This window comes from Chiloscyllium punctatum, chromosome 5 (assembly GCF_047496795.1).
Source record: "Chiloscyllium punctatum isolate Juve2018m chromosome 5, sChiPun1.3, whole genome shotgun sequence".
Lineage (NCBI taxonomy): Eukaryota > Metazoa > Chordata > Chondrichthyes > Orectolobiformes > Hemiscylliidae > Chiloscyllium > Chiloscyllium punctatum.
In genome coordinates, this window is record NC_092743.1 from 9,185,554 (window position 1) to 9,210,389 (window position 24,836).

Below are 24,836 nucleotides of genomic sequence, written 5' to 3' on the forward strand. Positions count from 1 at the left end.
TAGATGGATAAGTGTTAAGGTTATCCATTTTGGTAGCAAAAACATGATTATTTGAATGGTAATAGATTCAACAAAAATGTGGTGCAGTGAGACCTGGGTATCACTGACAGCAAGCATACAGGTGTTGCAGGCAGTGAAGGGGGAAACGATATGTTGAACTTCAAAGCAAGTGGAGCAGGCAAGGTTTGCTGCAATGGTATAGGATCTTGATGAGATCACCCCTGGAGTACTGTGTGCAGTTTTGATCTCCTTATCAGGATAGGAGTTCTAGCTATGGAAGGAGTGCATCAAGGATTTACCAAAGGGATTGCTAGGATGACGGGACTGAAATATGAAGAGAGACTGGATCAGTCAGGACAGCATTCACTCAAAAGAACAAGAGGTGATAGCATAGAAAGGGTAAACAGAGGAAGGATGTTTCCAATGACTGGAGAGTCCAGAACCAGGGGTCACAGTATAAGGATACAGGGTAAGGCCTTTTGGGTCTGAGACATGGAGAAATTTCTTCACCCAGACAGTTGTGAGCCTGTGCTTTCTCTTCCACAGAAAACAGTTGAGGCAGTACAATGATTCAGTGGTTAGCACTGCTGCCTCAACACCAGGGACTCCGGTTCAATTCCACCTTCGGGTGACCATGCAACCTCCAGACAGACAGACAGACAGACAGACATTATCCCTGTGTGTGGGGGCTTCCTCCCACAGTCCAAAGATGCTGGAGCTAGATGGACTGGCCATGCTAAATTGACCAGTGTCCATAGGGTGGTGTGGACCTAATGGTCCATTCCAACAATGGAGGGATTCTCTGGTTCTTGGGCCAAAACATGTAATATTTTTAAGGAGGAGTCAGATATAGTTCTTATGGCTGAAGGATCAAAGGGGAGAAGAAGTGAGGAACAGGGTACTGAGTCAGATGATCAGCCATAAACAATCATATTGAATGGCAGAGCAGGCTCGAAGGACTGAATGACCTACTCCTTGCCCTATTTTCTAATTTTCTTTCAGGAAGCCATTGTTCTGCAACAGTTTGGTCTGCCGACCTTTTCGATCCAATTCATGCAGGCCAGATCCACTCATTGCAATGAATTTGTCTCACCTCTAATAAAGTATTTTAGTCTAAATTAGCATTTATTTTATCTTAACCAGGTTGGAACAATCCAAAGCACCTACCCTGCTTCAAAACTGTGGCTGTCCTTCCTGATTATGAACTCAAGCTGAATATTCTTGTTCCATCCAAGCATGCCCTGATAAATGCATCTTGAACATTTTTAAACGCAATTTAAACCATGTTCTAATTACTCAAGATACCAAAGACAAAATCATTTTGATTGCATGCTGAACTGTGAAGCAGCCACTGAATAGCATGTTTAAACTGTCAGGGAGCGAACTACACAATGTTGACTGAACTATGATCATTTGTTACACTAAGCATGATTTTTGTTCATCTGCACTTCGTAATTGAATTGCTCACTTTTCAACAATGTCAAAAAATGAGCAGTTTGGATTTAAAGTGCATTTGGAAGTCCACTCAACATTGCATGCAAAGGATAAGCCAAGTGCATGTCCTGCTTCAATCCTTGTTCTGTGTTGAATGAGATGATCTCAGCCTCCGCAGTTAAGGGATATGACAATTGGCATACAGGACCATATTTACATCTGCATTCCCATTGATGGAAATGCTAATGTGGATCAGGTTGTGTTATTCCTTATGGAATTATTAAAATACAAAAAAAAAAAGAGAGATACCCAGAGAAGCAAATGTAACACATGCAGCTGTTCAACAAGTTCATGCCTGCTGGGCAGTGGGGGAAAGAACTTAAGATGAAAATCACGATTTGCAAAATAAGATGAAGGTCACATTCAGTTTCAAGATAAATCTCTCACTCACCGCTTTAGTCTCTTCACCATTTATTTGAAATTCACTTATCACGTCTGTGGCAATACTGGAGGATGTCTGTAATCATGAAAATTGCAGATTTTATTTCATAAATATTGCATATTTCTTATGACAGGTAGTTTTCATCCTCCAAATATAGAAGAATTCAAAAGGCAAGATTTGCATTAAGCCATAACTGTAGTTGAAAACAGGCATGTTATTCCTATTCCAACTTAATAGCTATGTTACAGATGCATAAGATGCATGAAAGGTCATGCTCAAACAAAAATAGCACTACAAGTCGATAACCGATTGTCCACGAGGTATATGTCGGTAAAGTATGGAGCTGGAAAAAGCAGTGGGTCAAGCAGCAGAGCAGTCAATATTTCAGGTTGGGGCCTTACATCAGGACTTGAGAGTCTGGCTTTCCAGCATCTACAATCCTCACTATCCACAAGAGTGATGTGCCAACTACTGCTGGGGAAATATTATTTAAATTATCAAAACTTGCAGAGATGAACAGCAACTACAGGTGGACAAAATTTAAAACAAGAAATACATGTAAGGAAGAAGCTTCTGTGAAAAAAGGCTTTTGTGGTTAAAAAGGACTGAAAAAGTAACTCCATTCCCTAGAAATCACTCTAGAAAGTATGGAAAAATACTTTCCTAAACAGACCCCATTAAATTTTTTAAAAAATCAAGTAACTTAAACACAAATGTTTAATGTATATGACATTAAACAATGCATCAATACAAGAGCAGTCAATATTATTTCATTACTCAATGGCACCTTAAGACAAGAACAGATATGATCACGCAGTCCACACTGCACGATGTCCTAGACCAGGCTGCATTAGAGGAACTAGATTCCTTACAATAAAAATACAAAAAGATCATATTGAAATATGGAATTCCTACTGGGCATGAATACAGATGTTCAGAGGATACTTCTCATGCTTGGTAGAGTTCTAAAAACTTTGGATACAATGCTGCACCCTTATCCTGAGATTAAGCAGTCAGATGTGAAGAAACCCCCTCACTCAAGGTCGGAGAATGATTAGAGTTCCCCACCTCAACTCAATAGTAAAATGAAGACCCTGTCCCAGCCTTGAGGAGTGGTGCTCCTCAAACTAAGCAATCAAGTAGGAGGAGAAAGGAATATGGGCAACACACCACAATGTGGTGCAGCAGATACTTATTGTAAGGCATCAGCTAAGCCACTTAAAAGATGCAAGCTGATTTAAAAATCTGAGATATGGCCAGTGAGAATGATCAATTTATCAAGCTAATCCAACAGTCACCAAGCCATCCACATGCATAAGTCACAAGCAGAAAGAAAAGCTAGATATATTCAAGAAATACTTCCTTACCTTGAGATGACCATCTTTTTCATTGCTAATTGACTCCCTTGCCTCTTCTTCTGGACTTTTATTAAAATCTCTAAAATTAAACTTCCACAACAACGAGAGATCTTTTAACAGTAGAGGTACCTTCAACGGATTTTTGAAGACAACTTCAACTGTGACTGGTTCTACATACAAAAATAAAAGCACATTTAAGAATGACAAAAAAATTGCATTATGGAAGATTATCAAATGGAACCACTTGTCCAAGCCTCTATGAAGTGAGTATGAATGATGGGCTAAAGAAACCAATAAACCCTAAATAATGCAAGGAGAAATTAGAGTTTAAGAAATTCCATTTCTGTCAATACTGACAGGAAACTTTGAGACTTTGGCTCAGACAGTCTACAGCTTGAGACTGCATTTCTAAAACGAGCATCAAGAAAGGGCGATAAACACCTGGAAGGAGAATGTCCTCCTATATCAAGAAAATACAGAATCATGGTCAAAAACAAACTGCAGTGCATTCTCTGACTTCACACAAAAAACAGTTTGCAACAATGCTTACGCTTCAGTGTAACGGAGTAAACTTAGCGGACAATGTACACACAGGAATGTGGCACAAACTGCAATGGAATTAGACCATAAGACACAGGAGTGGAAGTAAGGCCATTCGGCCCATCGAGTCCACTCCGCCATTCAATCATGGCTGATGGGCATTTCAACTCCACTTACCCGCATTCTCCCCGTAGCCCTTAATTCCTCAAGATAACAAGAATCTATCAATCTCTGCCTTAAACACATTTAGCACCCCGGCCTCCACTGCACTCTGCGGCAATGAATTCCACAGGCCCATCACTCTCTGGCTGAAGAAATGTCTCCGCATTTCTGTTCTGAATTTACTCCCTCTAATTCTAAGGCTGTGTCCACGGGTCCTAGTCTCCTCGCCTAACGGAAACAATTTCCTAGCATCCACCCTTTCCAAGCCATGTATTATCTTGTACGTCTCTATTAAGACTCCCCTTAATCTTCTAAACTCCAATAAATACAATCCCAGGATCCTCAGCCGTTCCTCGTATGTTAGACCTACACGTTCCAGGGATCATCCGTGTGAATCTCCGCTGGACACGTTCCAGTGCCAGTATGTCCTTCCTGAGGTATGGGGACCAAAACTGGACACAGTACTCCAAATGGGGCCTAACCAGAGCTTTATAAAGCCTCAGTAGCACAACGGTGCTTTTATATTCCAACCCTCTTGAGAGAAGTGATAACATTGCATTCGCTTTCTTAATCACGGACTCAACCTGCATGTTGACCTTTAGAGAATCCTCAACTAGCACTCCCAGATCCCTTTGTACTTTGGCTTTACGAATTTTCTCACCGTTTAGAAAGTAGTCTCTGCTTTTATTCTTTTTGCCAAAGTGCAAGACCTCGCATTTGTTCACGTTGAATTCCATCAGCCATTTCCTGGACCACTCTCCCAAACTGTCTAGATCCTTCTGCAGCCTCCCCACTTCCTCAGTACTACCTGCCTGTCCACCTAACTTCGTATCATCTGCAAACTTCGCTAGAATGCCCCCAGTCCCTTCATCCAGATCATTAATATATAATGCAAACAGCTGTGGCCCCAACACCGAACCCTGCGGGACACCGCTAGTCATCGGCTGCCATTCTGAAAAAGAACCTTCTATCCCAACTCTCTGCGCCTTCTGTCAGACAGCCAATCCTCAATCCATCCCAGTAGCTCACCTCGAACACCATGGGCCCTCACCTTGCTCAGCAGCCTCCCCTGTGGCACCTTAGCAAAGGCCTTTTGGAAGTCTAGATAGACCACATCCACTGGGTTGCCCTGGTCTAACCTACTTGTCACCTCTTCAAAGAATACCAACAGGTTTGTCAGGCATGACCTCCCCTTACGAAATCTATGTTAACTTGTTCTTATTCCTGATGAAGGGCTTTTGCCCGAAACGCCGATTTTGAAGCTACTTGGATGCTGCCTGAACTGCTGTGCTCTTCCAGCACCACTAATCCAGAATCTGGTTTCCAGCATCTGCAGTCATTGTTTTTACCTTGTTCTAATCAGACTCTGCTCTAAGAACTTAGAAACCTCATCCTTAATGATGGATTCTAGAATTTTACCAACAACCAAGGTTAGGCTAATTGGCCTATAATTTTCCATCTTTTGTCTTGATCCTTTCTTGAACAATGGGGTTACAACAGCGATCTTCCAATCATCCGGGACTTTCCCTGACTCCAGTAACTCTTGAAAGATCTCAACCAACGCCTCCGTTATTTCCTCACCCACCTCTCTCAGAACTCTAGGATGTATCCCATCGGGGCCAGGAGATTTATCAATTTTAAGACTTTTTAGCTTTTCTAGCACTATCTCTTTTGTAATGGCAACCATACTCAACTCAGCCCCCTGACTCCCTTTAATTGTTGGGATATTACTCATTTCTTTCACTGTGAAAACTGACGCAAAGTACTTGTTAAGTTCTCCTGCTATTTTCTTATCTCCCATCACTAGGCTTCCAGCATCAGTTTGAAGTGGCCCAATGTCTACTTTTGCCTGTCGTTTGTTTCTTATGTATTGAAAGAAACTTTTACTATCATTTCCAATATTACTGGCTAGCCTACCTTCATATTTGATCCTCTCCTTTCTTATTACTCTTTGTTATCCTCTTCCCAATCTTCTGATTTCCCACTGCTCTTGGCCACTTTATAGGATCTCTCTTTTTCTTTAATACATTTCCTAACTTCCTTTGTCAGCCATGGTTGTCTAATCCCTCCCTGGATAATCTCTTTTCTTGGGGATGAACCTCTGTACAGTGTCCTTGATTATACCCACAAACTCCTGCCATTTTTGCTCTGTCTTCCCTGCTAGCCTCTGCTTCCAGTCTATTTTTGTCAGTTCCTCTCTCATGCCCTCATAATTACCTTTATTTAACCGTAACACCATTACATCCGATTTTGCCTTCTCTCTTTCAAACTCCAGACTGAACTCTACCATATTATGATCGCTGCTTCCTAACTGTTCCCTTACTTTAAGATCTTTTATAAAGTCTGGAGTTTGAATAAGCCAATAATTCATATTTAATCATGTTTCAGGACAAAAGTTAGCAAGGGCACAAATACATTCCAGATCTCCAACAAATACTGCCAATGCATTAAGATAATCGATAGGGTCAAGTTAATTGAAATAAGTGAACAGGATTATGTCCAGTAGGTTATAATTTAGGATCTACTAGCGAGAAAAGTTTAAATCTTGCATTAATTGGTCAAAAAATTACATTCAACACATAAGCATCCTTCTAGAAGAATTAATCGAGATTGATTTACCTTCCAATACAGTCACAGGAAATCGCAGGTTGTCTGTTTGGTTGTTCAGGCAGTACTGAGTTGGCTGAAAATTCAGTGGTATTGCTCCTTTATTCACCACAGCTACTACTTGCTCCTCAAGCTCTTTCCATTGCTGAGGCGCTTCACGCTCATATTCCTGATCTAAACTGACATGGGTGGCCGCTTGCTTTTCTCCTATTAGAAATAAGATTAGTTAAATATGTAATGAATTAATTAATAGGATTCCTTTGTGGAGCAGTAAATTCACTGCTATGGAAAAAGGAAACGATAAACAAGGGCAAAATCTCCTTGAAACACACTTACATAATTTGCCGCCCACTTTGATCTAAGTGTTAAATAAAAAAAATTAGGTGTCATAATATGGCTTCAATTTTGTCTAGAGCTACAACTCCAAAAAATAATGGGAGAGTTTGTAACTGTCTTAAAAACCCTCCTGCCCCATTTCAATTTTTTTTGCCATTGCCTCAGTGAAAAATGGTACAAGATAGATTTGGAGGACTCGCAGGTGAATGCGGGATGCTACGTTTCTCCAAATTACAATTAATAGTTTCATTACGGAACAAGTTCACCAAAGTGAGACACTATTCAGAACAATGCTACCCACTTTAGGTTTAAAAAAAATCTCAATAGGTTATAGCCCTAAAGGTTTATTTGGAAGCACTTGAGGGGCACCATACCAATAAACATTTACTCCTTCCACCAACACTCAGTACCAATGTGTACTATCTACAAGATGCACTGCAAAATTTCACAAGATTCCTTAGACAGCACCTTCCAAATCCATGGCCACTACTATCTAAAAAGGACAACAGCAAATGCGTGGGACCACCACCCCTCCAAGTCCCCCACCCTGCCTTGAAAATTTATAACTGTTCCTTCAGTGTTATGAGTCAAAATCCTGGCACTCCCTCCCGAACAGCATTGTGGGTCACCAACAGCACATGGTTCAAGGCAGCAACCCACCAGCTTCACAAGGGCATCTAGACAGGCAATAAAAGCCAGTGTCGAACATGGGTCAAGTGTGAAGGAGGAAAAACAATCTCGACGCAAATAAAAGTTAAACACAAAATTCGATTAGACTTATCAAGATGGCTGGACTAGTAAATCAGAGACAAAGTTTTTTTAATACTGAGAAGACAAGTTCAAATCCAAGTACTCAATTCAAATTCAGAAGTTTTTAAAAGAGTAAATAAAAAGTTGGTTACCACTAAATGTCACCAAAAAGCTATTGGATTGTCAGTAAATGTTATCTAGCTCACTAGAGGTCTCTATGTGAAGGAAAGCTACTGATCAACCTCTTTCGTCAGGCCAAAATATAACATGCTCAAAGCAGAGTGGCTGCTTTTCACTGCCTCAAAATGATCCAGCATACAAGTTACATAAATTCAGGACTGCAAGATAGGCAAAATAAAATACTCTACCACTCTGAATTCCAGAATGAATCAAAGGAAATCCTGCTTGTCTTGTTGGAAGGATGTTAATGCATTGGAAGGAATTCGAAAAGGTTTACTAGACTAACACCAGGAAAGAATAGATTGCTAATATGAGATACTAGACAGGTTAGGCTTGAATCCTCTGGCCCTTAAAGTCAGACATTATTCAACTGAAACAGAAAATTCTGAGGAAACTTCACCAGCTAGATATAGAAAAGACGCTTCCTCTTGCGGGAGAATCTAGAACTAAAATGGTTGTGGTGTTGGGGAGGCATTCATGACAGATGAGAAAACAAAATTCCTCTCAGATGGTTGAGTGTCTTTGGAATTCACTTCCTCAAAAAGGCAGCATTTGCAGAATCTCCAAGTTATCTTAAGGCAATGATGGACAGTCTTGATTACCAAGGAGATGAAAGATTACACAGTGTATGCAGGAATGTAGATTAAAATCAGATCAGCCACGATCTTATCAAATGATGGAGCAGGCTCAAAAGACAGAGGAGCTTATTCTTCTTTTTTATTCATACGTTTGCATCTTTTATCCCTATTTAAAAAAGCAAACTAACAAATAAACAACTAACCTTCAGAAGGTCGCCTGTCATGTCCAAAAAATACCCGAGTTGCTGAGCTTTTAATACAGGGTAAAGGAAGCTGGGGTAAAGGACCATCAGGTGACAACTGATTCACACTCTAAAATGTAAAGAGAAAAAAAATTCAGAGTCTGATAGAATCTATTAAAAGTAACTCCAGTTTCAGAAACTTTAATAGACTTAGCAATTTGCTCACTTCTCTAGGCCCACCATACTGGACTATTTTTATACCATTAACCTTTCATTCTTCTCATTATTCAATTTATTCCAGTAAGTAGCCTTCAAAAGTGCCTCAGAGGCTGCAGAACACTTGGATGCCCTGAGGCTAACAAAAAACTAGCTGCAAGTTATTTCTTTTGCATTCACTACATGCAACAGTTCAGAACACTTCAGCAATGCACATTATTTTTCTTAAAAGTTCAAAGGTTCAGTACATCATCAGTTAGCCAAATCAATTGCTAAAATGAAAGGAACGTGCTACAATGAGAGATTGAACAGAATACACATACGAACTCCTAAAAACAGTGATCGCATTGAAACACAGGTACTGAAGAGAATGGTCAGGAGAACAGACGCTGAGGTACTGTTTTCTGGAGAACAGCCTTGGGTGAAGGAGTCACTCACTTTAGTCTGAGATGAAGAGTAATGTCTTCCCATATAGGCTCTTAAAAATTGAGATTGCTAGATTTTTGCACTCTGAAGAATAACTTTCTTAGGAAATAAAAACATAGTTCTATAAAAGACATATCCTTCAGAGATACTTAACATCCCAAGTTATAAGGCTTTTAGTGGAAGCAGAGTGGGCAAAAAAGGAAATGGTGTAGCAATCTTGGTCAAAGATAAAATCATAGTTCTTGAATGAGATGCATTAGAACACAATTAGAATCCATTGGAGGTGCAAAACAAAAGATAGCAAAACAAAATAATGGGAAGGAAATAGAAGAGAGCATTTCTAGGCAGATTATGGAAATCAGCAGGACAAGTAGAATTGAGATGGTTGTCAATTTCAATTCCCCTTGGGCTGACTGGGGGAAAAAAAAAGTGTGGGGCAGGGAAGAGGAAAACTTTGTACAAAGCATGTAGGGGAATTTTCTGGAACACTACATTTCCAGTCCTACTAGAGAGGATCTGGTGCTGGATCTGATCCTGGGAAATGGGACAGGCCCAGTGGAAAACAGAGTGAGGGAGAATTTGGGAAATTGCGATCGTAATTCCTCAGAAGGGAGGATCACCATAGCCAAAATGTTAATGATTTCTCTTCACAAATGTTGCCCAGACCTGCTGAGCTTTTTCAGCAACCTTTTTGTTGCTGACTTAACAATATCCAGAGTTCTTTTGGGTTTTCATTTAGTACTAATTGAGGACTTTGAATCTGTCTTCAACTTAAAAAAATATAGTAGCATTGGTCCAGTTGAAAACCTGGGTGTTGAGCAACTGAGCAGTATAGTGAGAGATAAAGGAGATGCTCAAAAGTCTGGCAGGACTCCAGGTGGAGAAGTTGCCAATCCCAGATAGGATGTAAGGATTGCTGAGGAGTAAGGGAGCAAATCACAGCTGTTGAGAGAAATTTTCCAGGTCTCTCTGAAGACAGGATCTGAAAACTGCATGCAACACTCCAGGTGCAGTGTCGCTATTACTTTGTTCAATTGCAGCAGAACTTCCTAACTTTTATATTGCATTCTTTCCACCATAAATGCTAAATTTCCATGGCTATTGGAAATCCAAGTCCCTGCATGTTTTTTCCTTCATCCACTCTGCTTGTTACATCTGCAAAAGAATTCAAAACTTGACAGACACGAATACCATTGGACAAATCCTTGCTGTCACTGAAATTTATGACTTTATCCAACTTCCATTTCCTTAAGAGATGCGAGCATTCCCCTAATGGCAGATGCTAGACTAACTGGCCTATACTTCTCACTTCCTATCTCCCTTCTTCCCCTGAATAATGATGTCAAATGCAGAGTTTTCTAAACTACTGGGATCTTTCCAGTATCTCGGGAATTTGGGAGATTTTAACCAGTGCATCCAAAAATCTCTGCAGTCACTTCCTTCCAGACCCACCATGTCGGCCAGCAGATTCAGGGTCTTCAGTCCTCATATCCTTCAGCCCCAGTATTTTTCCAACTCAGTGATTCTTCCTCCCTTTTTGCCCCTCACTTCTCTATTCTTGGGTACTTGTACATCTTCTCTGAAGACAAATACAAAATGCTTGTTTCCTATTCCCATTCCGACCCCATTTGAAGGAGTCAACACTTCTGCTGCGCTTTCCTACTATGTACAGTTAGAAGCTTTGTTATTTTTTCACTAGTCTTCTCGCTATCATTTTTAGTAATCCTTGGATGCTTCAAAAAAAAAAATTCCAATGTTCTGAATTACCAGTAACTTTAAGCATTGTACATTTTACCCTTTAACGTGATACTAATTTAACTTTTAGTTGGCCACTAATATCACATCCTTCTTCTAGTGTCTCTCTCAAACATCTTTGAGTGTTTGGGAGTATCGCCAGAAATGTGCATCACTCCTACTCTAGATTACCTCTTGCCTGGTTTTCAATTCAACTTTAGCCATCTCTGCCTTCATTACCTTACAATGTCTTGATTTCAGTTTATGACAGAAGTTTCAGTCTCAAACGGAATGTGAAATTGCATCATGTTTTAATTGTTCTCTGCTAGCTAACTTTTTAAATAATGATATTAGTTGGTAGATAGATAGATAGATATCGATCAAGTCACCAAGGAGAACCATCCCACTGCTCCTCAAACTTCTTAGAAATTTGTACACCTCCCCAAGACTGCACAAAAGGCCTCAGTTTAACATCTCATTCAAATGAGAGAGAAATCTCAAAAGCTGCTTCAGTATGAAAATGAACATAAACAATCCTTCATAACTACAGTGCACACCACAAGTACAAGCTCTGAATATGTCCAGAATGCATGTCTGTCTGGCAAATCAAATTAAGCAGAAAACACCGGGAATAGCCTACCAATTCTGGTACGACCAATAGGTCTAAATTTTAAAAGCAGAAGTATCAAATTATATAGCTCCAGTGCTTACAAGATGATATCAAGAATTTAAAGTTAGAAATTGCATTGAGAAAGAAAGCAACATTGTCGAAGAGAACACAAAACAAACCAAACTGCAGATGAGGCAGCGATGCAGTGATGAATCACAGACATAAGAGAACTACTACACCTATTCTTTAGAAAGCAAGGTGAAAAATCACCACACCAGCTTAGTTTATTCAAAAACACCAGCTTTCAGAACGCTCCAAAAACCTAGTGTTTTCAAATAAAGCTGTTGGACTATAACTTGGCATCGTGTGATTTTTGACCTTGCTCAACCCAGTCCAACACCAGCACCGCCACATCTTAGAAAATAAGTGAATGGGGTAGAAAACAAAGGCACTAAGGAATACACTTAAATAAATCATTACAAACAGCACTGCAAGTCAGGAATTCAACGGTTGGCTACTAACACAAGCAAAATAAATGAGGAAAACTTGGTCTACTTTTTATACCCCAATTTTTCTTACCTTGTAAACATACAGATACTCCCCAAGGAAAGCTTCCTGCTGAGCAGCTGTTTGCTTACTGTCATTGATCAGAATATGCCTGAAGGCTGACACTGCATTGTCGAGCTGTCGAAGGGTAAAGGACTGGCGCCCAATTGTGAAGTTAATATGATCCTCTGCCAGACTCCATCCCTTCCCTTTGTAAACTTGCATGGCTTGACTGTAACACCGCAAGGCATGCTTCCGCTGTAACAAAACAAAATTAACTTGACTCAGACTCGAATTTGAGAAAGCAGAACAAGTCCCCTGGAGATTCAATTATGGCATGGCGGTTTCAATGGATAATTGTCAGGATTTTGACTTTATTGGTGCTCTGCCCATTATGTAAATAACTAAGTGAACCTCTCCAAAGGTAAGTTGGCTGAACAGCTGGCTTGTAATGCAGCATGATGCCAATGTGTCCCGCACCTGCTGAGGTTACCTCGAAGGACCCTCCCTCTCAACTTCTCCTCTTGCCAGAGGCAGGTGGCCCTCAGATTAAACCACCACCAGTCATCTCTCTCTAATGAGAGCAGCAGCAGCCCTATGTTCTGGTAGGACAATTGCAACTTTTATCTTCTACTTACCTGGAGATATTTTTTAAAAACGGCATACACTGGTCTCCAATATTTAAGTGGCTCACTTATATACAGGACATCCTTCTACATTGTGTACTTCAATTCTCAACATACAAGCATATGAACAACAAACAGTATTAGGCCAAGCCTGCTCCACTATTCAAGATGATCATGGCTGACCCGTTTTTACCTCAATGCTACATCACTGCATATCTTTATTATCTTTCATCTCCATGGTCACCAAGAAGTTACCTCAGCCTTAAAAATACCCAAAGATCAGATTACTTACAGTGTGGAAACAGATCCTTCGGCCCATCAAGTTCACACCGACCCTCAGAAGAGCAACCCAACCAGACCCATCCCCCTGTTCACCTAACAATAGGCAATTTAGCATGGCCAATTCACCTAACCTGCACATCTTTGGATTGTGGGAGGAAACCGGAGCACCCGGAGGAAACCCACGCAGACACGGGGAGAATGTGATTCTAAATCTACTGCCTTTTGGAGAAGGAAATTTCAAAGACAATCCTCAAAATACTTTTCCTCATCTATCTTAAATAGGCAATTCTTATATTTAAGCTATGACCCTTAGACATAGATTCACCCAGAGGAAAGATCTTTTTGACATCCAAGTCAAGTTGCCTCAGGAATGAAAGCAACAGACATGGTGGTTAGCTAAATAAAAGCAATTGTAACAAGACACTGTTCTACTTGGATATGAAATCACTTTTGTATGCTGACTCCAAATATTAATAGTAAAAATGCCTCCACTAAAGAAACCTAAAAAATTGTACTTTGTGGATGATCTACAAAAGTGGCAAGTTGAATGTGCCTTTGTGATTGCACCCTTTGCTAAAGCTCAATCGGGTAGATCTGCTCAGAGTTTGGCTATAATTACATCTCACTATAATTCTTCCCCAATTAGACACAGTAGTTAGTTACTGTCAGAGATCATTAGGCTTACAAAGTTTACCTTATTCCATACTGGTCTGGAATGGAGGTGGCCACAGTCAAGGATAACCAAATTTTCAATTTATCAGCAATCTGACTTGGATCATTTAGATTCAGAACAGGTAACAAGCTGGTATTATTCAAGTCAAACATTTGCTGTTCAAGGTATAAACATCAATATCAATATTCAGACCTTATGGCTGGATAGAGTAGAAAGGGAGAAGGTGTTTCCACCCATAAAAGAACAAAGAGATGGAACAGATATAAAGTGACGTGCAAATGAAGTAAGAGTGACGCAACATTTTTCCACATAAATAGTTAAGTTATGGAAATGAGAAGGCAGGTTCATGTGGGCACTGGATGATTATTTGGATAGAAGTGACGCGCAAGGATATAGGGAAAAGACAGAAGACAAGGTAATGGAATTGATTCAAGGCAGCAGGTCATAGCAACTCTTGCTAGTGTAATTAGGGCTGGGCAACAAGTGCTGGTGTCACTGGCTTGGCCAATTTCCTATAAAATGTTAAAGGTTTTTGCATAGATGATGGTTCATGTGTGGAATGAACTGCCAAAGGAAGTCGTAGATGCAGGTATAGTTACAACATTTAAAAGCTATTTGGATAGGTCCACGAATAGGAAAGGTTGAGAGAGACATGGGCCAAATGCAGGTAAGTAGGACTACTTCAGTTTAGAAAACTTGGTTGACGTGGATACATTGATGAGAAGGGCCTGACTCAGTGGCTCTATGGCATCTGGGAAATACTTCCAGAACACAGGAAAGGCCGGCTGAACTTATACCAAAACAAGACAACGAAGACACTTCCCCATGTTTTTCTCAGGTTATAAACAGATGCTTTTAATTCTAGATTCTTTCATTAGCTTGCTGGGAGCAATCTGCCAATATAATTTTGTTACTAACTCATGACAAATTATTAACACTACTTAAACCATGAAACATTTAAAATTCCATGTAGCTTCAGTGGGGCTCAGGTGATCACCCCAGCATGGGACATTTATTTACCAAATCCTCCAAATTGAGAAATGTGATATCCAAGTTATGGGCAAGGTCTTGAATCTACAAACTTTCTTCATTGTATCTTGTAAAGATTCACAGATGACACAGCTAAACAGCAATGAAATAATATTAAAGAGGACAATTTACTCAGGAAACTTCATAGTAATAAATTTATTCACTCAAATTTTTTAACTTGAGCAAAGATTTAGTCCCAAAAAATGTTCCCAAAAAGTGTCTTGGAAACCTGAATAACAGGGCTTCAAAATAACGTGACAACTAAAAGGCCATGAAACAGCCAAGCAGAGTTAACCTGCTAAATACATTAGCACATAACCAGTACAGCAAATTAATTAAATGCACTATTCAAGTGCCATGCTTACCTGATCTGCTTTGGCAAACCGATGCCCAGCCAGAATCATATGAAAAGCAAACTTGCGTACCATAGGAGTTCGCATGTTGATGAAGCAGTGGGCAGCTTGTTCCAGTAAAAGAGCACTTCGGAGGTCTGAATCCTGCATTTTTTTTCAAAACATAAGGCATGAGTCTTTCATGTCACTACAAATTGGTTAAATTAGACTTTGTGTTGAAATAAATGTGTGATTGGAACACCCCCTCGTCAATTTAGTTTTGACACAAACACAAAGGCTGAAAACTAATAATTCAATAATTCTGAGAAGGCACTTAAGCAATCAGCGTATTTTGAATGCTCACCATAAAATGAAAAGAGCAGCGAATTAGAGAAGAAATTCCACAAGGATAAATCTTTAAATCACTATCCTTTTCTCTTTTGCTCAAGACACACAAGTGGAAATCTCATGCCCATAGCTCGTGACCAATTTGAGCTGTCTGTTCACCAAGCAATTGCTTCAAAATCAAGATATTCTCTGGAAGTGATAAACCAACAGACTTGGATTTAAAAGCAAATCAGTGGTTGATCTGGTGAACCTTTGCTTGATCAAAGTGCTCCAACAGCCTCTGCTCAGGCATATAAAGTTCATCAGAACTTTTTGTTGCTTGCTCATGGATGTGGTGTCATTAGCTAGTTGGCAGTGAAAGCTGTATCAATTGTAAAAGCACATTTGAACTCTGTAGCTGCAGGAATATCAGCTCAGACATTGAGCTGCAAGCACTGGTACGTGGTGGCGGCAGTGGATTTTATTTGAGGAAGGTGGGTCTTTATCTAGACACTTTATTCTGGGATGTGCAAATTTCCAAGGAACAGATGGATGAAGGTGCTCTAGTGTGTGTGAAACAAAAATAGTATGCAAGTAAAGCCAGGGATTAAGGCAACTCATGGAATGCCATCCTCCTTAGAAGAACTGAACATAAGTTACAACTTTATGCTTGTTAAAGAGTCTACAGATGAGACCACATCTTGAAAGTACGTGCGTTTTGGACTGTGCAAGGAAGTAAATGCAGTTCAGACATATCAGAGGATGCTTACTAGATTGATATCTTAAATAAGCAGCATTTATTATAGGAAAACATTGGGCAGGTTGAGCTAGTTTTCCCTAGAATTTAGGGGATCAAGGATTAATTTGATGAAATTTTATAAGATCCTGTGTGACATGGAATTGCTTCTGCTTTCAGTTCAGATACTTGCATTGCCCCTCTCTAACTGTCCTGTAGGTTAGCGTGCTTTCTTGAACCACTGACATCCATAACATGTAGGTCCATCAACACAGCTGTAAGCAACAGATTACAGAATTTTAACCCAGTGACACTGAAGGGAGAATGATACATTTCCAGCAAAAATTCCTGCTTCCGACTTCATGATGGAAGGTTGGTTATTGAACATGCTTGGGGCTAAAATACTGTAGGAGTTCCTCAAGGCAATGTCTTTGCATGGAGACTGTTGACCTCCGACACCTTCATTTGTTCTCCGTCTGACTCCAAAAGGCAGAGATATTCCCATTCCCAGATTCCAATGACTCATTTTGCTAGGGTTCCTTGATGCCATACTTGTCAAACACTGCCTTGATATCAAAGGCAATCATTCTGAAGTCACCTCTGAAATTGCTGCTGTTTCATTAATGTTTGGACCAAGGTTGTAATTAGGTGAGGAACAATTTAGCCTAAGTGTAACTTAGGCCCTGGCAAAACCCAAACCTAGTATCAGTGAACAGATTAGCCATGCACTTGCTGTGGAATAATGATCCATTCCATCACTTTTGTGACAATCAAGAGTTAACTGATAGGCTGTTATTAGCAGTGTTGGTCGTGTCTTGCTTTATGTCAACCAGACTTTTCTTCAACAAGTTTCCACGTTGTGGCCAATGAAGCTGCACTCAAATAGCTTGGTTAGGAGCACAGCCAATTGTGTAACGCAAGTCTTGATTGTTTTTGCCAAAATGTTATCGCGGTCCACAGCCTTTGCAACATCCAGTGTCTTCAGCCATTTATGTTACTTGGCATGAATTAAACAGACTGAAGACGAGCATCTATAACACTTCAGACATCAGGTAAAAGACAGATGATTTGTCCAATTGACACTTCTGGTTGAACATGGATGCAAATACTTCAGTCTCATCTTTTGTAAAAATGCCCATCATTGATAATGATATTTGTGGAGCTTCATTCTCCTGTTGCCACCACCATTCATGACCAGATTTGAAAGAACAGCAGAGCTTAGTTCTAATCTACTGGCTGGAGGATTACTTAGCCCTATCTACTGCTATGCCTATTCTCTAGCAAGAGACAGCCCTATGTTGCAATTTCAACCAGTCATTTTTAATAATGCCTGGTTATGCCTGATATGTCCTCCAGCACCTGTCACTGAGTAGCGCTGATCAGCTGGCTTGATGGTAATGATAGAGTTGAGATATGCAAGGTCAAGAGATAAGATTGTAATTGAAGACAATTCAGCTGCAAATGGCCCATAGTGCTGAATATATGCCCATCTTTGAGTTGGGAGATCTGTACAAAGTCTGACCCATTTAGCACAGTGGTAGTACCACGCAACACTGCACAAAATATTCTCAAAGCAAAGACAGGACCTTGTCTTCACAACGACTACACAGTGGTCACTCCCACCAATAATGGCCACGGATATTTACAAAAGGCAGATCGGTGAGGATAAGATCATGTAGTTTCCACTTCTGTTTGCTCAGAACCTTCCACTGATCCAGTCTAGCAGCTGTCACTTAAGACTTGCCTAGCTTGATTGGCAGTGATGCTACAAAGTCTCCACTTAACGTAAATTCTGTGCCCTTTCCATCCTCTGAACTTCCAAGTGGAGTTCAATATTGGTTGGTGGTCTGCCATGTATGGGGTAGGCGCCACCAAGCTCAAATTCTTTCCCTCTGGAATCTCCGTACTCATCTTGTTCAGCCAACAGCATTGAGCAGGCTTCCAGTCCTTCAAGAGCACAATCAGGTTTATGCTGGATTCACAACAAGAGGGCTTCTTTTAAGAAAGGAGGAGAACTGAGCAGGGAGCAACAGGCTGGTCACTGAGAATGCCAAAATCTCCAAAGCAGAAACCACTAACAGTCTGACATATAAACCCATGGAAAGGATCATCAGTCAGCAAGCAATTATGTTTAGATAGGTACCAAGAAGTGTTTAAAATAAATACTATTCTATTGAACTTTTATTCACTTCTTCAAAAAATAAAACAAACCAGGTATTGGCATTCTTTCAAAGGAAGAAAATTTACAGCCCAGGAACATTGTCTTCGGCCCTCCAAGCCTGAGCCAATCCAAATGTACTGTACTTTCAAACTTAATTATGAAAATTAAACACCAAGGCTTTCTGGGAATACAGAAACATTTCAAAATTAGAATTCAAAATGTTGATTCATTAACACAAACTAAGAATTGAAACTGGAGCCCTCCTTCAGGAAGGGCCTGAAGGAGGGCTCTGGCCTGAAACGTCAATTCTGCTGCTTCTCAGATACTGCCTGGCCTGCTGCGCTTTTCCAGTAACACACAACCTCGAAATGATACGGTCAGCTTAATTTTCCAGGGAGTCAAATCACATTCAGTTTGCCTTTTGTTCAAACAATAACCATGCAGTGATGAGACACAACGAAAAAAAAACAGCTCAAATCAGTGGGGGAGTGGAACAAACTAAATTGCTCTTCAAAGAATTGAACAACCTCCTTCTGGTTATGCTATTCATTAAATTCATTGGGAAGGGTACTCAGACTCAGCTTTCAAACCTCATTCCACTGACGAAAGCCCAAGTGGCAAATATCAGCCAAAATAACCAAAGTATCAGCAGTAGATTATGAAAAGTACTCAAATTCAAGGCAAGAAACTTTTACACAAGTTGACATGAGACTTCAGATAACCTGAGAAAAACAACCAAAAAGACTATGCTCCCAATGGAATGAGACCAAAGCATACTGAAGCTGAATAAAAACCTTAAATGGTACTGAATGATTCAATGTTCTTTAAATTATAATCCAAAATCTTACACTTTATTTATGCTGCAGTGTAATGCACTAAATGGCACATGTGGAAAATTCATACACCATGTTACCAACAGGTCACTTGCCTTATGTTTCCACATACTATTGCATCAACTATATAGGCAATGACTAGTTAATAATAAGTGATATATAAATTAGAGGAAATAAATTTTATAAAACATTTTCACTCCATTTATGAAATTGTGAAAAATTCCATTTTCAGATTGTACAAAACTTAAATACAAAGCAAAATGATCAAACTCCAAAATCAAGGAATTTCTAACTTCTCCTACCTCACTTGTCATCCGGATAAGGAGTGTTGCAGCTTCTGAATATTTGGCTTGACTTTTTAAAATTTCTGCACTTAGCAAAGTACACCTTTCAGCAAGTACCAAGTTCCTAAGATGGAATAAATTTCAAAAAAATAAAATTCCAAGTAACATTTAATTAACCAAAACAAAATATTAAAGTTTCTTGTGGCTTACAGCAACTGCTGGATTTCACTAAGTGGTACCAAGGTTGATAAGTAACTCTAATCAGATGAACAAGACAGAAAGGATCTCAGCCCAATTGTCCACTGATAATGTCTTACGTATGACACTTGCGACAGAACCAAAATAAAGCTGTTGAGCTAGCATAGTCTGAAAGCACGGTCGTTCTACCAAAATCATCTGCCAAATTAATTTCAGCAACTTAGATTGAATCTGCATCGAGCTGCACCATACCAGATACTAAACTAACATTTACTGGTGTTGAAAAATGAATCTTTACAGACAAGCTGTATCCCACACTGTACTCAGCCTCAGTGTTAAACGCAACACCAACATGAATGACATTAAATTTTCAACATCAAGTGTTAAAATTTATTCTCAAATAAATCCAAGAATCTGCTCTGTACCCTCTTAGCATTATCATAAGATTTGATATTTGGGGGAAGGACAAGGCTGGATGCAATGGCTCTCTAAAAATTCACATTTTGCTTAGACTCAGCTCACATTTTGCTTCTGGTGTATCGTTTCTTCTGGTGTATCTCAATGCTTCGATAAAGCCCTCTCAAATTGCCTTCAAATATTTCAGCAAAAATTCAGGACAAAAGGAAAAATGGGAAGAAAAAAGGCCGGAAACAGAATGAATTAGAAAAATGATTACGGCATAGGGGGTAGGAATCAAGCGTGATCTCAGGTTTAGCAGAAATTTGCAAGTGGTGTGCTGCCGAGTCAGTTTGGCAGGAAGAATAGTGGTTACATATTCCTTGGAAGATAAAATAATTACATATTGTTAAAATTAGCAAGACAAGTAGTTAATAAATGCAGATTCAGAAGTCAACATACAGGAGGCCATTTGGCTCCCCTGTGTCAGTCCCAGCTACCCAGCTAGTCCAGTTCTATCTGGATAGTCCTCTATTTTCAAATTGATAACTTTCAAATGTATGTCTAACTCTTTTGAAACGCACAGAATCTGCTTCCAACATTCTTCCAGGCACATCATTCCAAGTCCTAACAAGTCTAACATTTCTCAACTCAAGCCTCATTCTTTGTCTGGCAAACTTGAAATTGTGACCCCTAGTTACTTGGACACCAGCCACTGAAAACAGATAATCCTTCTTTACCCTGTCAAAATTGTTCATAATTTTGAACACCTCACTAAGATGACCTCTTATAACCTTCTCAGCTCCAAGAAGAATTAGCCCATCTTTGTTTGTATCACAAAATGACTGAAGTTACAGAATATAAAAGATGACACTTTTAAACTGAAATAGAATCTTGGTTAGATCACACTTGTTGTATCACACATCCTGCAAATAGTATCAAAGCACTAGGAAAATACAGGGAAGATTTACAAGAACATGACATGACAAAAAGATTGACCAGGATGAGTTTCTTTATTTGGAGGAAAAAGGGGAGACCAACATAAGACACAACAGAACATTTTTTTAAAATTACAAAGAGAAGTTGGATGGAGAGAAACTGTTTGCACTTGCAGAGCACAGTCCAGAAGAAAGGCATAGGAAGAGCTGATGAGCCTGTTGACTCAGTGTCATTGCTACCTAGTTTCAAAGGGGAAGCTTGAAATACACATTAGGTAGGAGAAAAGAAAGATGGGAACAGTGGCTAGGGCTAAGTGCTTAAAGCTAGTGGAAGCTACTGTAGAAATGCAAATGCAGTCAACTGTTAAGAATTCAAAACCAAAAAACAAATTGCTGGTAAAGGTCAGCACATTGCTCAGAAGTTCTGATGAAGGGTCACTCTACCCAAACGTTAACTCTGATTTCTCTCCACAGATGCTGCCAGACATGCTGAACTTTTCCAGCAATTTCTATCTTTATGGTTTCCTGCATCTGCAGTTCATTCGGTTAAAAATACAATACTGGCACTCCAAGCACAACCTTACTAGCCTTAATTCTAGCTGTATCCAATCTACTAAAAGTTCACGTGAATTTAAATATATTAGTTAATCTGCTAGCTACAACGACTTTCCTTGCATTGATTTTGAACATTTTGTACCCAAATAAATGATTGAATTTGGGTTCACATGTACGTAGCACTATCCTGTATGGTTTTCTAAAATTGGAAACCAAAGTCTTACCCCTTCTCTAATGAATAAATGCAACTTTTTAAAAAAATGCTAACATTTTCTATCAGTCCAAACGATTGATGTATGGGAAAATTCAAATGACCTTACTGATTTTTTTCCAATCTTCATTCCAATGAATTAATGTCAATCAAGACCCTTTGCAAACAGGGCATTTAATAAGGAGTGGGGTACACACTGACATCAACAAATCCCAAAATAATCCAACATTGACACCAAGTTCAGACAAAGGGTCAATGGGAGAGTTAAAGAGTAACAACCCCAACTGGTTCTTCATTAGTCCAGGAACATGGAGGTCACTACAACATCATACAGTTAAACAACTAACTCAACCAAAGACTTGGAATTAAAGATGGAATCTTTCTGATTGAAGCCTCTCAGTTTCACATTGGACTATGCACAAATAAAGTCAGAGGAAACTTAGTGCTGATTCAAAGTCAAGAAAAAAACAGAACAAATAATTTTTGTTGCTTTCCATAAGGACGAAGCTAGCATGTATCGGTTCTACATCCTTCATGGATTCAATATCCTTCCATTGGCACTGATCCTATATAACCTCAGATCTTAACTACATGGGCTACATTATCATCTTTTCAGCACTTGTGTGCACGAATATCCTTGGGTTATATCAAAAACCATTCACAACTATCTGAAAAATTCATTGCCCCTTGAACTTCACAATATTTCAAACATGAGAAAACAAAACAAACAGTCTATAATTACAATTACATCATTTTCTCAATACATGACAAGTCAAACCGCAAAAGAATCCTTAAACCTTAAAATCATCTGCTTTACGGTCATCATTTTACACAGAGTTGAGTAATTGTTGCGTTATGAATTAAGTCCCACTCTACATGATCAGTCCACTTTGACACTTGCTCAATTAAGCTACCAACTCGTCCTCCCACTCTCCTAAATCAAGGGCTTCACACCAAACTCAGAACTGGCTCCTAACCTCAAAACAGCCTCAAACTAGAACAGTGTTAGAAATTCTAGTCCCTTCTCAACTTGTGTTAATTCCCAAATGATGATGATGGCACATACTTGCAGAGATCCTTGTATGTCTGAATAGCTGTTTCCATGTAATGGCTGGGATACTGCCTCTGTGCTCCCGGCTGAAGAAAAACGGATGCTGCTGCCATTTCCTTTGATAAAATTTTTACAAAAAAGGAAACATTATTCAAGTATAACATCCAGCATTTTGACAGTGCAACTTTATAATATATAGTTTATTTAGTCTTGTAGTAGTATTTTATATACATTGAAATGGAGCAAACATATGCAATAAAAAATCTCATGAAATATCAATATTATTTAGGCAAGAGGATGAAAATTATACTTGTTTGGTTGTAATGTTGAGAAAGACAGTTCAAGATTTTCATTTACAATCATCAGGAAGGTTCACCAGAAACCTGGCACAACGTATACATGTTTTTCATTTCTGCAAAGAATACAATTGTGTCTAATCTGGAGCTTCCTGTATTCACAAGTGTATCACAGCATGAGCCCAATTAGTGTGAACTAGCTAACACAATGATTCTGAGCACACAATTACTTGACAACCCCACCCCTTCTCGGAATCATAATGCTGCACACTGGTCTGATTTGTAAGCATAGGACAGTTGGATACAGTCAGGATTTTGCCTGTCACAAACAGTCAAAAGGTTATACTGTTTGATACATCCCAAGCACAGATAGATCATGTGGCATAAAGAGAGTATCATATAACCATAAGAGTGTAGTGGTTAACAGTCATCTAACCAGAGCATTCTCCAAGACAACAATTCTACCTTGCCAATGAATTACCACTCATTTTATGCAACAAAATGTTATTCTCCTTTGGAAATGTTCTATGAGTGCAAATCAAAAATATTTTTCAGCAATATTCAAAAATAATGACCATGTTCAAATGTACTGCCTTGAATAATTTATGACCACTAAATTGTTCGTCTTTCTATTCAGAGTTCTCTAAGGAAGGGCAAAACTATAATTAATGACAAAATGCCAGAGCTTCAAAAGGTAAATTGCTTGTGGTTACAAGATTAAAGTGGATATTCAAAAAAGGCATCCACGCAAGACAGATTCAATTCACTTAAGTGCATATACTAACTTTGCCAGAATGATCTATCTAGGAAAGAGGTCATGCACCCCCATCACATGCGGTCAGATGAGAGCAATTTAACAGCCAATGGTTTTGAAGATGGGTCAGCATTGATGTTACAAAACATAGAGCTTGACTAACACATTGGTGTTGGACCTGGATGCAGTGGGTAACCAGCAATCTAGACTAGCCTTACTGCAAGGCCAAAATAGGTCAGCAAGTGAGGCTAACTATATGCAACGTGTCTTCACTCTAATCTAATTCACACACAAGTTGATCACTTTTCTATAGTGTTATCAATTATTTATTTATCACATGCCCAGTGGTAATGGGCAAGCAACATAGCAGGTGGTGTGGTTTCATTGGGAGCTATAGCCAGGAACCTGTGCCTAGCCCATCAAGCCACACAAACATTTTTATTGGAGGATGTGGAACTAAGCAGCATCCACAAATGACTAAGAGCTAGAAATGGTTTCTTTCATCTTCCTGGTAAGGATCACAAGAGCACAGACACAAGTCAATCTCAAAAATCAAAGCAAGAGTGACATTTGTCACCACTGGCACATGGATTCTGTATGTCCTCCTACAGCATACCACAGTCGGCAGATCGGATATCCTTAGCATTAGACAGCCAGCTAGTAACAACATCTAGATTATCACCCTCAGCAAGAATCATCTAACCAAGTAGTATGGGTTGCACGATGGCTGTGGTTAACATTGCTGCCTCACGGTGCCAGAGACCCAGGTTCAATTCAGCCTCAGTTGACTGTCTGCATGGAGTTAAACACATTCTCCCAGTCTCTGCATGGGTTTCTTCCAGGTACTCCAGTTTCCTCCCACAGTCCAAAGATGTGCAGGTTAGGTGGACTGGCCATGCTAAATTGCCACTAGTATGCAGGGATGGACAGGTTGTGTGGGTTAGCCATTGTAAATACAGAATTACAGGGATAGGGTAGGGGGAGTAGGTCTGGGTGGGATGCTCTTCAGAGTATCGGTGTGGACTCAATAGGACAATTGGTCTGCTTCCATAC

The 24,836-nt window shown here is 39.6% G+C and overlaps 1 protein-coding gene across 2 annotated transcripts in view; it reads right to left on the bottom strand.

Moving 5' to 3' along the window:
- The window catches only part of trappc8 (trafficking protein particle complex subunit 8), a 141,883-nt gene that overhangs the window by 40,172 nt on the left and 76,875 nt on the right, over positions 1–24,836 (bottom strand). For both annotated transcript variants that reach the window (XM_072569738.1, XM_072569737.1), the window contains 8 exons: positions 22,749–22,849; positions 19,403–19,508; positions 15,077–15,208; positions 12,135–12,359; positions 8,591–8,699; positions 6,556–6,750; positions 3,244–3,404; positions 1,886–1,951 (listed from right to left, as the gene is read on the bottom strand). In XM_072569738.1, the coding sequence (XP_072425839.1) occupies positions 1,886–1,951; positions 3,244–3,404; positions 6,556–6,750; positions 8,591–8,699; positions 12,135–12,359; positions 15,077–15,208; positions 19,403–19,508; positions 22,749–22,849 (1,095 nt within the window). The remainder of the gene's footprint in view (positions 1–1,885; positions 1,952–3,243; positions 3,405–6,555; positions 6,751–8,590; positions 8,700–12,134; positions 12,360–15,076; positions 15,209–19,402; positions 19,509–22,748; positions 22,850–24,836) is intronic.